At 40.8% G+C, this 14,503-nt stretch overlaps 1 protein-coding gene across 1 annotated transcript; it reads left to right on the forward strand.

Annotated features, from left to right (window-relative positions):
• The first annotated feature begins 5,260 nt into the window (after nucleotides 1–5,260).
• Nucleotides 5,261–9,102, forward strand: ERP29 (endoplasmic reticulum protein 29). Its single transcript, XM_053473264.1, has 3 exons — nucleotides 5,261–5,465; nucleotides 6,536–6,674; nucleotides 8,513–9,102. The coding sequence occupies exons 1-3, from the start codon at nucleotides 5,346–5,348 to the stop codon at nucleotides 9,013–9,015; spliced, it is 762 nt and encodes a 253-aa protein (XP_053329239.1). The 5' UTR covers nucleotides 5,261–5,345; the 3' UTR covers nucleotides 9,016–9,102.
• The last annotated feature ends 5,401 nt before the right edge of the window (nucleotides 9,103–14,503 follow it).

Here is a 14,503-nt window from a genome sequence, read left to right on the forward strand (position 1 = left end):
CATAGTATGTAGGGGTGAGAAATCTCTGCGCCGTGGTTGTGACACAGATTTATCATGATAAAGTTCCTAAGTTCTTTTTCTAATAATTTTAACATGTTTTAAGGAGATCTGTTTCTATGCAAACGATGTGGAATAAATACATACAATTCAATATGTCAAAGATTCCTGATTATTTCATATTACTGCAGATGTTAATTTTAGCGCATGTGATAGCCTGACAGTAGGTTTTTGGTAGGCAGATACAAACTACAAAATGTTTTCTTCAATGTAATTTTATTACAGATACTTTTCCCATTCTTAATGCAAATTGCGTGCGATACTTCTCGCTTCAGTGTATGTAACTTGTTAGAATCCTAAACATGAAGAGTTTAAAAAAAAATCTCTCTGGGATATTTTTAATTTGTCAGTTTATCTATAGGGATTATTCACTAAACCAAAATGTCAGCACCATGATATTTCCCTGTTTTCCTGTATTTCATCCAATTGTGACATTTTGTTAACCTAGCCTTCATTCACATCTACCCGCACAGACATAAAGGTCGACCCTTTTTACAGCATATATATAAATATATATATATATATATATATTATATATATTTAATATATACAGCAACCGCAATGTGTGTGGCCACTTCTATTCATAAACATTTTTTATGGCAGTAAAGTGAAACTGGGAGAAAGTCTCACTACGTAACGTAACGTAAGGGCGAAAGCGTGTTACGATATCCTATACACTATTTTATAGTATATAGGTTTCCTTCTCTCCATACCTAAGCTAAGCTCAGACTGCGGAAGATAAACCCATTGTTGCCACTGGAATCAGTAACACTTTTCTTTGCCAGGAGCTTGCATTGAGTTAATGGGATTTTATTCTCTCTGTCTGGGTTTACCCCACTCATCGTTCAGAGGAGGTGATGGGGCAGAAGTATATGTGCCTATGTTATATCTTAAATTATCTCTCGCTGGGAGAGAGTTATTTGCCCACCAAACACTATTTCACCAGCAGGCAGTAAACAAATGACACTATGCCACGGATATTATTTTTTTGGCAGGAACGCTGTGGTTGAAAAACATTTCATTTGGCAATGATCTGTGTGTTCGGATTTTTATTCAGTGGGAAATTCCCCGTGTTGAACAGTTTATATCTATGACTAATTCATATTTAAGAAACAAGCAATAGCTGCCAATGTTAATGATTACCCTAGGGGAGAGTGATATAAAAACCTCTATCTGAAATCATCTGTAAATAGTGATAATACATGTAGGCTGGCTGGAAAAGTATCGAAAATATTTGAAACGTTATTATTGAATCCAACTTTTCAAATCACTTTGTAGTCTGTACAAGGGTTGGAGAGCAAGTCCATTGATCAATTACCAAAAAAGGATCCACAGGTAGAGAGCATACCTTTCTGGGGTCTATTCACTAAATAGGGAGTTACCAGGATAGTTGTGTCTCACCTTCTTGACTTCACTATACATTTTGAAGGTCCAAACTCCAGTGAGCTGCTGCGGCTACAGGTCAGCCCTGTATAATGTATGGTTAATCAGTGAAACGTCTTCTTTGGAGAAACCTGCCATTGAATCATAATGAGTAGTGAAGCCAAGAAGTGGAAACACAACTCTCCTGACAACACTCCCTTTAGTGAATAAACCCTTTTTATCATTTGAGTCCTAGGGAGGAACTACCATATAGAAATTACAGTATATTTAATGGAGACATCCGCATGGTATAGCAAGAAGAGTGTAGGATTGTAATCAGATGTTCCAAATGATATTCTTCTAGCTATTTATTGTTTCCTAGTACTGGTGGTATTTATTCTCAGGGTATGATCCAACCATAGGCTGGATCTAACCAATCTCAGGTTAATACAAGGTTCCTCCCAGGTGACAAAAATAGTTAAAAACTAGATTTTTTGCCAACAATAATGGCTGCCCTGCTGTGACCTAATGAGTACAGATAACTGCTTCGGAGGGTCATCGCATGTTGGTTATACTCCTCTGCATGGTGATTTACAAATAGGGTGACCAGATGCCCTACTCTCCATAGGAAAGTCCCCAGTAGATGCTTCTGTCTTCAGAAATGATTTGTCCCAATTTTATTTATAGATAAAGGGGTCGCCGAGCTTACCTCCCCCCGTCCAACGCAACCACATGTACGTGGAGGCAGAGATCTGAAAGCTCTGTGGTCAGCCTTAAAAAGCACTTTAATGCATATGATTACATTACATTTATTTATAAAGCACCGGCAGATTCCGCAGCGCTGTTACAGTCAGTAGAACAATTTATAAACACATACAATAACACACTGGTGCAAAGGACAAGAGGGCCCTGCTCTTGCGAGCTTACAATCTAGTCAGTGGTAGAGGGGTAAGTGAGACAATAGGAGAAGATGATGGCCAGGTTCTTTTATCCAAATTGAAAAAACAATGGGTAAAAGTGTACATGCGCTACAACATTCTGAGGGATTCGTCAGAATCTTCTCTATGTATTCTAAGTTTCTCTGACCCCAAACTTCTGACCTTAAACCCACAGCAACCTGTACACCTGACTACTCACCTCCAGCCAGCTTCAGCCGTGGCTTCCACCTGATCTCCAGGGGGGTCCAATGAGACCCCCCATGTAAAGTTGCTGCTCCCTTTGAGCAGCCAAAGCTGAAGTTAATCATAAGGAACTGCAGGATTTTAACGAGATAAGTAGATCCCTCAGGTTAAAGAATGCATATTAAATACTTACTAAGTCAGATCAGGTAAAGTGTATTTACCTCTTATCTGTCCTGCTTTCAGACAATAGACGCTGCAGAGTTACTGTAGCAGGTTTGTCTATATTTACAATACGCGGAAACCAAAACAAGTTTTTCAGGAGATGGACTCAACTGCAGAAGCTCGGAAAATCCTGCGTCGCTAAGCTGGTAAATAAACTATTATTGTTCATCATAGGAGTTAGTCCTGTGTTTAATTTTACTTGTGCGCAGAGCATGTGACCGAGAGGCAGCTTCTCTAAACAATTCAGTGACGTGGCGGGGGTTTTCCTGTACACGAGTTACGGGCGTTGGGCGAGAGGTACTGCCGAAAGGTGTAACGTAGGCAGATTCTTTACTATATGGGACAATAATAAATCTAACCAAACAGACTTAGAAGGTGAGGGCGCCCTGTGGCTCCTAAAAGAGAAATAATCTCAAAGGAAGCATGCTTCTTCATACCTCAGTAAATGGTTATTGCCTCTTCTTATTCTTTTCTGTGCTGATGACATCATCATTAGGGAAACCTGCCCTTTCCATATGACATCACATTATTGTCCTTTGGTTTTTTTAGTTGCTGACGCAGGGATATTAAAATATGCTGTTTATGCTTTTTTGTGATATTAAAATTTGATTGTGTTTTAATAGCTGAAGATGTTTTTGTTTTAATGTTGATTATAGTTACTTGTAAACATTTGTTTACGCTTAAAGACCACGGCCTGTTTATATCCAGTGCTTGCGTCGAGTGTCTTCGTTCCAGTAGCACATTGCGTTAGTGAATCCGTGTTTACATTTAAAAGGCTAATTGATCATTAGAAAACCCTTTTGGAGTTATGTTACAGCTAGTGACCCCAAACTTTTGAACAGTAGGTACGTTGGGTTGTACGATGATGAAGACGTACAGAAGATCATCAGTCTCTCCGAAGCTTCGCTGAGTTTGTTGAAGACCACTTGTCCATGGGAACACGAGAGGACAATGGGCCGTGTGACCCAGTTCTGTCCTGGCAGATGCCCTACCTTGACCGGCTTTTCTTAACTCATTAAGACTGTCAAATACAATTATAACAAGGCTGCGGATTTACAAAGAAGTGCATTCGTTAGGTTCTAATTACTTCTCGTACCCCATTGGTTTTCTTTTGTCTTTCTGTCATGTCGGCGAAGACACCCCAGTTCTGGCAAATTAATATTTTGTGCTTCATCCATATGGCGAGTTAGTTGTCGTGAGTAAGCAATTAACCCTCAAAGTGCCACTGGTCTGAAATATTCACTGTTTTTCTATTATAATACGTGTAGAGTTGTGAGAATCTATTCAACCGCTGAGTTGAGATGAAATTTCTTTCTGTAGCGGTGTTTTTCCTCTTCAGTGCCTAAAGGCAAAGCGAGGAACTGCTGGCATTCCAGGTTTAACAGTTACAGAAAAGGTAATTATAGTAATCCTGGGGTGCGGTTTATTTTTTAAATTATCTGTAATTGTAATACTTTGCAATAAGTGTTTGCAGATGAGAGCAGTTTGCTTTACATATTATTATTATTATATTTTATTTATATAGGGCCAACAATTTAAGCAGCGCATCTTACCGCCCAAACATTCAACGGGAATGACAAAACTAGAACTAACAGACTGAGATAAACCGATACATTAGGTGAAGAGGGCTCGGCTCGCAAGCTTGCAATCTAGATTTTTAAAGGAGCACTTTACAAGATTTACAGTGCTTTACCGTGTGTGTGTGTGTGGGGGGCCAAGCTCCTTTCTTAAAGTGTTGCTTAATGGGCTGCCTGCTTAGAAGCACGAGTGGGGGGCACGGGGGACCTGACGTCGTGTGACCCTGCACACTTACACCAATGCATGGGGTCATGTGACTTTAGATGACGTATGTGCCAGCACACGCATCTACAGCACACGGCAAAGTATACTGCAGCTGGAGGTACGCTGCCAGGGATGAAACGCCGGGACGGATCGGTTAGACGGCACGTACTCGCCATGTTCCGCTTATACTTTATGTCCAGTATTTTAGTCACAGTTATCAATCTGTTTTTTAATAGAAAACATCTATTGTAAAATTAACAACATATCAAAAATGTATGGTAACACGGCACAGAAGCAAAGGAATGATCGGTACAAGTCATTTGTGGCATCAGACATGCTACATATGCACAGTACAGACTACAGAAATGCGTTCCTATTACATGACACATATGGCTTGACATATTTGATGTGACCGGGGTGGGGGTGCCCTTGGGGAGAGCTGGGGTAAATGACAGGTTGGAAGAGGCGTGACCAGACGGAAGTGGGAGGTCCCCAGAGCTGTCATTCACTATATACGCAAATGATGGGTACTGGGTGGATGCATAAAATCACAATACAGTCACAGGTAGTGCCGCATGCTTATTTCTGTATGAAGCACGGGGGGTACCCTGCAGTGATCAGGGTGGCATTAAAGCAAGCATAGAGCATTCATTTGCTAGAACCATGCCATTAGGAATGTTCCACCTTTGACTCTCCCCCCCTGGCATGAGGTTGTCCTGGGTGGTACCATATGAGGCCTGTCACTCATCACACAGAGACAGACGCATCACGTGATCCCTCCTTTGATCTCGCTCCAGAATCATGGCGTGGGGATGTTTTGGACTGGCTCTATGTGCAGCGCTGATCTTATGCTTGCGCCATCCCTGCTCTGCGCTGCACACTAAGGGCTCCGTGTCTCTGGATCACATCACCTTCTATAAGGTAAAGGGGTGGGGGGATCACCATACAGCTGTGTGACAGCAGCAGCAGCAGACTCCTATCACTGCTGCCCAGCTTGCACACACCATTCCCCGTACAGATGCTGAGAAACCCCGCGAGAATAAAACAATGCATATTAATGTCATTGCGTTCGCCCATAAGCGGCGGCCCCTCTGACACCCCCGCTATAGTCTCTTGGTATTATGTCCAGACACGGTGTGCGTCTGTACCAGCATACACCGACTGCAGTCACATATAGCACTACATACATAAGTAGTTTTTATTGGAACCTTTACATGTCCTAATGGGTCTTACATGTATGTAGTTGCCATTCCTACGCGCCTGTCTTCCGGGTTAATGCGTATGCCTGTGACAGGCTGGAATAGACTTTATAACAGTCTGTCCAATCCCCTGAGCCCAAGTGTCATGTTCCCCCAGTAGCTGCGTGCTGATTGGGTGGCTGTAGATTGTGGGCGATGGCCTTACCTGCATGTAAACACGTCAGGTGTGCAGTCAACAGGAAGTGTGTTCAATATTCACTGGCCCCTGCAAAGCAGGACTGCGTGTAATGCCTGCTGCCACTCCCAATGCTGTGCATGACAACTCCCATCATGTTTAACCACCAACTGGCTGACAACTGGCACGTCTTAAAGGGACACGCCCGCCATCAGATACAATTTAGTTAGGGTGACCACATCAGCCGTGTTTTCCAGGACACAACAAGTTGCTGACCATCCCAGAGAAAGCGCTGCCCTGGATGATGTATAACTTACTAATTTGTTCCCTTCCATGAGTCTATACATCCCCCATACTGCAGGGCAGTGCATTATCTGGAAGGCTCAGCAATATGAAAAACGTACATGTGGCCTGAAAAACATGGCCGAAGTGGTCCCCCTATCAGGAAATGGTTAATACAGGTGAAGGATGCGCTTCCCGTGCGGCAGGGAAACATGTCTGCCAAATCCACACATTATATTTCATTAAGTGCGATACAAAACAAAGGAATGGGGAAGTAAACCTGTTTGTGAAGCCTGCGATAAGAACGTCATAAAATGGTTGTTTTTGGCCTGCAGGTGATTCCGAAGAGTAGATTTGCGCTGGTGAAGTTTGATACTCAGTATCCTTACGGTGAAAAACACGACGAGTTCAAACAGTTGGCGGAGAGCTCGTCTTCCAGCAGAGACCTTCTGGTTGCTGAGGTTGGAATATCAGGTAAAAATAACACGCGCATATTTCAGCCGTCCGTTTCCCCTCTGCTTACCTGTTGGACGTGCGAACAGAAGTCAAAGAATTCAGATCCATGTAATTTAGACGTAATGTGAGCAAGTGTTAATTTACTGAGAGGTTGGGAGATAAGTGGAATGGCCTCCCGTCAGAAGTGGTAGAGGCTTATACAGCGAGGGAAATGAAACACATGGGACGGGCATAAAGCTATGCTGACAAGGCCAAGGGCTGATTAGGGTCTGATTCTTTACGCCATGAAGAGTAGGCAGACTAGATGGCCGAATGAGTGTATATTACAAGGGGCGGAAGCAGGATATATGCCGAGCAGAGCCTTGGGTTGTTAAAATAAAACAGTTCTGATTATTATATAATCTTGCAAGGGGAATCGGTTATTTAATGCGGGATGCACTCTTTAGGTGCTGGTCAGCAGCTTGTGAAATGTTAAGGGTTGTAACAGAATGCAATATAAATGAAGGTTCTGGCATGCCATACGTCTGTTATGTAGGGAAGTTTTATTTTACAGAAAGGGTGGTAGATAAATGGAACAGCCTCCCGTCAGAGGTAGTAGAGGCTAACACAGTGAAGGAATTTAAACATGCAAGCGGCAGGCAAAAAGCTATACTGGATCTAATACAAGACCAAGGGCTGAGTATCATGGAAGTCTTCATGGAAGCACAGTAGTCTCCTTCAAAGATCCAAGCCATCGAGCAGACCCGGAGCCGTTGGACATCAACAGTGTCCGTTCGGTTTGAATTTCTCTTTTATTGGCTCACAAACAAAGTGTAAATATTGTGGAGTCTTTGGATACATTTTATTTTGCGTGCTTTTCACGCGGGGTCGGTTCTCTCCGGTTCTTCGGTGTGAAATGTATGACGTATAGGGACTCGGTCGCTAATTCATTATCGCAAAAGCCCCGAGAATTTCTCTGGGAGGGACGGCTTGGCCCTGCATAATGCTTAATTAGAATGATGAGCTGCCAATCAATAAATCCCACCGATCAGAACAATTGCCCTCAAGCTTAATAATGTCAAATATCAAAAGGCAAATATTGCAGAAAATTTCCGGAATGAAGAAAAGAATGTCGGTGTTGGTAAGAGTGCTAGAATGACAGTGACCGGAATGCACAAGGATATTGCTGGCTTAGAGCTACAAACGCGGGAATAACAAGAACAGATGGGCTGCTTTGACCAGAGGAAATGAGGCTGTCGACTTGAAAAAGTTCTTCTTCCTCTCCTGGGAGTAAAGAAACACATTTTCCAGTTTGATGAACGTAGACAATAACTGGACGTTTTGGCACAATCCCGACTTCTACAAGGATTAGCAGAGCAGTGACAACACTCGGCTTTTTAGTCTGATGAGTTGAATTGTTAACAAAGCAATGGCTACAGAGCAAATGAAAGCACACCCCCGGGATATCTACTAAGGGTCAAAAAGGGTTTTACCTTTCTGAGATTTAGTGAATTTGAATGTTTTTTTATTCTACCAATAATGTCAATAAAGTGCATACAGTTTGGGACGATCGGCTGGTGATCAAGGTGACGTTTTATCTGCTTAGCTGTAGGTCATTTAGGTTGTTCCTTTCAACACTTAAAATCAGAATGATTGAGTTGATCTGGTTCCCACGACGTGGTGTCTTCAGTTATTAAAATGTAATTATTGGAACATTTTTTTTTAAAAAAACAGTATGAAATACAGCCATATATTTCGTTTTTTTTGCAGTGCGTATTTGTAAGAACTTTGAAGTTTATCTGAACAGCCAAAATAATAATAATAAATTAGGTTTAACAGATTTGTATGCTATTGCTGATATATAATCAATTTTACAGATTACGGGGACAAACTCAATTTGGAGCTTGGTGAAAAGTACAACCTCGATAAGGATAAATTTCCATATTTTTACCTCTTTGTGGATGGGGACATTGACCATCCAGTTGTCTACGCTGGTCAAGTCAAGACCCCTGCAATACAGCATTGGCTGAAAGCTAATGGGGTGTATCTGGGCATGCCAGGTTGCCTTGAGGAATATGATATCTTGGTTGGAGAATTTTTAAGGTCAGCGTCGAAAGAAGGGCGAAGTGACCTGGTGAAGGAAGCTCAGTCCATGCTGGAGGACATCGGCGAGTCCGAGAAACAGTCCGCAAGGCAGTACGTGAAGATCATGGGGAAGATGCTTGAGGTAGGGGAGAGCTTTGCCAGTAGTGAGTATGAGCGCATTACTAAACTGATTGAGAAGAACCAGATGAGCGAATCCAAGAAGGAAGACCTTCAGAAGAGACTTAATATTCTTGGCAGCTTCCAGAGCAAAGTAGCAGAGAAGGAAGAGCTCTGAAGGGAATGACGTGATGGTGTCCAAACATGCTTTGCGGGTCTTTACTTCACGCAGAGCAACGCTTTCTGAACAATAGTAATAACATCACATTCTAATGTTAGACTCATCTGTTTATAACACACAAGGCTGCGTCTTTTATGGACAACATTATGGTTGCCTCGTGACAAGCAGGTGCATCGCCCACATTAATATCCGTTTAGGAATACATTGAACTATGTAGACATTGCAAAGTATTAATTACAAGAAAGAGCACTAATAAGGCAAGTCTCAGTAAAATGAGGATGCACCTACTTGTTAGAGGCACATAATCCTCAAAGCAACTGTTATAATTCAGTACACAAATACACTTTATTAAATCTGCATATAAAAGGCAAGTCTCACGCAGGTTTTGGAAAGCGGTCTTATTACTGTAGCAATCTAGGAAATGGTGCAATTAACAGGAACGTTTCATTGGTTGCTATGGTGATAACACCAGTGGTTGAAACGCCTGTTTTGGTTTTAATATCCTTTCCTGCTTGTGACACTTCTGCATCTATAAATCTCACTCCAGAAGCAATGGACTTGAACAAATCAGTATTACTAATTATCACGCCAGTGTTAGTTATATATATTATTACATATGTGACATGTAGTAACTTATACCTTAAGAACTAGTATTTTAGATAAAAGGTCAGCTGTAAATCTGCTGGATATCAGTGCCAAAAGGTTTTCCTTATTCTCGTGTATAATTAAAGTGTTCTCTCCATGGTAATGAAATATAATTTAAGTGTTCCTTAATTTAAACTCGGTTCCTTGGAAGGTGAATATTGTTATGTTTTATTTATATAGCGTCATTAATTTACGCTATAAAGAGGGTCTCGCTCGCAAGCCTACTCTCTAGAGAATACCGATGGATGCGCCATTTGTACATTGTAAGAAGCAACAAGGATTGGTTTGTTCTTGATCGTACACATTGAGCCACATCTGTGTACTTTTAATCAACACGAAAATATAACAGTAGTTGTTGTTTTTTTGTTTTTTTTTAATGAAGTGAGCTGAGCATATTCCGTGTCTTGCATTATTTAAAAAAACATTTTCTCTTGATCTGTGCCGTTACTTGCATTTTTGGTATCAGAATGTATAGATCAATTTTACATGCCAGAACAGGCCAAGGGTGGCGATAACCTGTGAGCTTGAGGTTTTATTCTCTAAAGATTGATTTAAATCTTGTATTTGGCTTAATTTTACCTGAAAGCACTGGCTTGAGAGCTACCAATCTGTGTGTACTATATGCTGGATATGTATCATCCCTGGAACAATTTTTTCAACACTATAAATGCTTCTGTTTTTTTTGTTTCTTACACTTTTTCTTTCAACATAACTATTAGTGCTGATGCAAGGACTATATAATTCATAAAATAAACTGGTCATTACTAATACACAAAGACTGTTCACAATATAAAATGTTGTATTCATTAAAGTGCCTCAATCGGTAAAGCATATAAACTGCCTCTATGTTGTGTTAATAACATCATCGTTTAGGTTGAAAAAGACCTAAGTCTATCAAGTTCAACCCTTCTACCTATCCTTCCTAGGCAAAACCACTTCCAATCAAGCTGTTTTTCAGATCTTGCCACTTTAGGGGGGAAAAATCTTTTGCGACCCTGAAAGGCAATGAGATTTCTCCTTTGATCAAGAAGCTCTAAAATATTCATGTTAAATCTATCATTTATAGCCTTGTGTGTTTTGCTTTTTTAAAAAAAAACAAAACATCCAGACCCTTTTTGAAGGCATCCATTGTATTTGAACTGCCTCCCTTGGCAGTTAATTCCATAGCTTTATTGCCCTCACTGTTAAGAATCCTTTCCTTTGTGGTCTATAAAATCTTCGCTCTTCCAGGCTCAGAAGATGACTTTTGTTCTTTGTATGTTTATGTTAATGAATACGTCACTATTCATATTGGCTCTGCACTTATTTATACAATGCTATAATTGGCCCCTCGAAGATGCCGTGATCTTCATAACCAAGATCTTCCATTTCCCCCTATTGCTTTTGTAGTCCTCCTTTGCACATTTTATAATGTCCTTTATAAGGACCAGTGGCCAGAATTGTGTGGTTCCTTTAAGTACAAATGCTTGGACAATATACCAATAAAAACACTGTTGTGTAGCTGTAGTGCTATGTGACCGTCCATCACTATGGGTTAAGTGTGGAAGCTTTCTTCATGGTATTCACTGAGATGACCCGCCATATAACTGTGACCAGCAACAGCCAGGCCCCCGACCAGTAATCTAAGTAATGTCCCCAAAACCAACGATAATGGAACAGCCGAGACTATGCAGTTGCCTTAAAACCATTATTTTCAAATAATACAGAACATACACCAGTCCCACATTTCAGCGGCCAATGCTATTTTTGTAATAATTATTTTTGAATGATCCGTGCTCAGCATGCGCCTTAATATAATGTCTTCACGGCCCGATTTGCAATTTCCATTTTGTTGTGGTTAAACACAGCATTGACTTTGTATTTACCATACAAAGGGAGATGCATTAAATCCCAGAGCTGTGCAATGACGGCGGGTCTTGTAATATACTCAATGCGACACTTCTGAGTTTTACATGCATTCTGTTCCTGAGCTGAAGAACTGCAAGAATCTCTATCGGTATAGAGTTGTGTTAGCCAGAGAGAAAACAAATTTGATAAAAATGATACCTAATTGGCTAACTGATGTATAATGGATTGCAAGCTTCCAAGACTATCCAGGTCTCTTCTACAGCATATAAGAATCTGTATTAGGAGAGTTGTTTTGTGTATGTCTGAAGACAAAGGGGATCTTTCACCTTACTTTTATATCCTTTAGCTGTCCTATCTGCTGGCCTTCATCCAACGTCATCTGATACACTTTTCAACCAATAAACCAATAAAAAAAAAAAAAAAGTCATGTGTCTATTTTATTGGGTATGCGTAAGCCCTAGTTTTTTATAAATCCAAAATCATGTGACTGTGGTTAAAAAAAAATAAAAATAAGGATGTTAGTAGATATAAATCAATGTGTTTAGTTGTATTTGGTGGCAGCAATGAGGTAGAGCCCTGCGCGGGACTGTTTTTTTAATCCCGCCCGCTCCCGTAATGTGGGTGTTCCGCTCCTGCCCCATTTGTGGCCAATTAAGCCCACCTCCTTACCTGAACTGCAGATATCCTGCGCAGTCCTGCAAAGCTGCCCTCGAGTTGCTCCCTCACAGCGTCTCTTCTCTTGCTCCGCCCAGGAACAAGGCGGAGTCACGGGAAGTGACATCACATCACGTGGCTCCTGTTTGTTCCTGGGCGGAGCAAGAGAGGAGACACTGTAAGGGAACAGCGAGAAGGCAGCCTTGCGGGACTGCGCAGGATTACCGGGACCCGCAGGTACAGTCCCTCACAGCCCGCTCCCGCCCGCAACCCCAGCAAGACCGCCCGCAACTCCCAATGCAGTCCTCTACAATGAGGCTCACCACAACTTTGCAGAGTACAGTGGGTTTTATGTGATGCCCAATTGGACAATATATATATATAGATAGATAGATAGATAGATAGATAGATAGATAGATAGAGATTCCAAATAACTACATGCAGATGGAGAATCAGCTCTTATGTTCCAGTGAATTGTGACCTTCCATGAGAAACACATGGAATCAAGAAAGATGCGACTGCAAACTGGATGCTTTTTTTGTTGGCTTTTTGCACCCATTATTGTTAACACTATGTCCAATTTACCCTCTGGGGTGGAGAACACTGGGAAAACTACCCTATTCTGATATGGTGCTAGATTTTAATGTGTAGTTTATGTTACAGAACACGTTAAGCATTTTGGTTCATTTCGCTGATTAAAGTGCAGTTCAAATCACAATACAGGAGCAGAACACTCCATCCTTTTGGCTCAGAACGTGATTTTTAATGTTGCTGAAGGAGTATCACATTTTTCAGGATTTTTTTCCTTTGTAAGATTTAGCCAAATTCATTCAGTGTGTTTTCTTCCTTCAAATATCGGTTCGGTTCAGCCAATAAAAACAAAAATTTGACACAATGTGGATTTGCTGACCACATAAAGGTCATCTTTAAAGCTTTTTCAGTGGCGTCCCCGATAATGGATGAAAGGGAAATTGATTGTATGGTATGTTTCACCAACATCACAAACCAGAATCCCATTATCTATAGAAAAGAAGCATTTGGGGATTTCTAATCCCCATGAAATCAACTTTAAAAGAAGAAAAGCAACGGGATAATCACAGCAGAGGCAGCACGTCTTATCAAAAAGCCAGATTTAATTGTAAAATAATTGGTACCTGACGGAGACATGTATTCAATTAGCTAAGGGGATCACTCGGACAATGTTAGTGCAAATAGTTGCAGGACATCATCCATCCGAATCATCTTAGGTTTGCTATTCAATGATGGAATAAACAGAGCCCCCTGTATCTTATAAGCCTCCAACTGGCAGATCAGTGCTTTCAACGGAAATTCGCAAAGGCAAAGATACAGTAGCTTTAAACCCTAAAGTGCCAACCACCCAGGAGATACGAGGCTGACATAATAAGGCCTGTATGACGTTTCTTGTGTAATGAGGATTTTATCTTTGTTCTTCAGTAGCTTCGCTTGTACATTCAGAGACAGCAGATCAGCTTTTAAGCCTCTAAAATAATTGTTTACAACTCACATAACCCAGAATAATCACAAGGATAGCAGAGCTACAAATGTGAAATAGGTAAATTCGATATAATTAAGGCACATAGCTCCCTCTAGATGGAGAGCAGAGCCTTCATCATGTATCGGCTTAACTTGGCCTAAGTTATGCTTCAAGAAGGACTTGGCTCTACATGATGTGAAATGTCTTGAAAGCCACGACTGAGATACACTGTGCAGGACATTATCACAATATGTCCAACTCTCCTGGCCAAATATCATTGTATCAATACAACTAAGATAATAATAATAATAACTAGAAAATACCCAAGGCTAAAATTATAAACATTTTTGCACTTATTGTATTTTTCACCTCTAAACTACATATCCTCCTCAAAAAATGTGTACTGCAAGTTTGGACCTATTTTTATACGAAGATACCCAGCAGGAAAATACTATCTGGGTGCTTTTTTAAATGGTAAGAACAAAAAAAGTCATGAATACATTTATTACATAGGTTTTTATTTTAAAAATACCTCTCTCAACCACCTAGCATTACTGACAAAATGAGTTCATGCGATACGACAATGCCCTGATTGTCAGAATCTGGAACTTTACATACACTTTGTGAAGAATGTATAGCAGATAAAGGATTCATAAGAATTTGAAACCTCAGGCATCAGGAGACTAAAAATACTTCCATTTCTTCTGCTGGTTAATTTAACGTAATAGAGCGCTCAATTTGCATTGCTTTACACACAGGTTCCATGTGTTTCATATAGAACTATAAATAGGAGAACTTTTGAGAATTATAGCTTTCCATAAATAAGCGTACAAAATGGGGAAC

The sequence above is a fragment of the Spea bombifrons genome, chromosome 1, assembly GCF_027358695.1.
Source record: "Spea bombifrons isolate aSpeBom1 chromosome 1, aSpeBom1.2.pri, whole genome shotgun sequence".
Taxonomy (NCBI): domain Eukaryota; kingdom Metazoa; phylum Chordata; class Amphibia; order Anura; family Pelobatidae; genus Spea; species Spea bombifrons.

What these genes read in the sequence shown, in the direction of transcription:
- ERP29 (XM_053473264.1), top strand. Translation starts at nt 5,346, where the DNA reads ATGGCGTGGGGATGTTTTGGACTGGCTCTATGTGCAGCGCTGATCTTA. An exon ending in ATCACATCACCTTCTATAAG is followed by an intron (nt 5,466 to 6,535) that starts GTAAAGGGGTGG and finishes TTTGGCCTGCAG; the next exon opens with GTGATTCCGAAGAGTAGATT. An exon ending in TGCTGAGGTTGGAATATCAG is followed by an intron (nt 6,675 to 8,512) that starts GTAAAAATAACA and finishes TCAATTTTACAG; the next exon opens with ATTACGGGGACAAACTCAAT.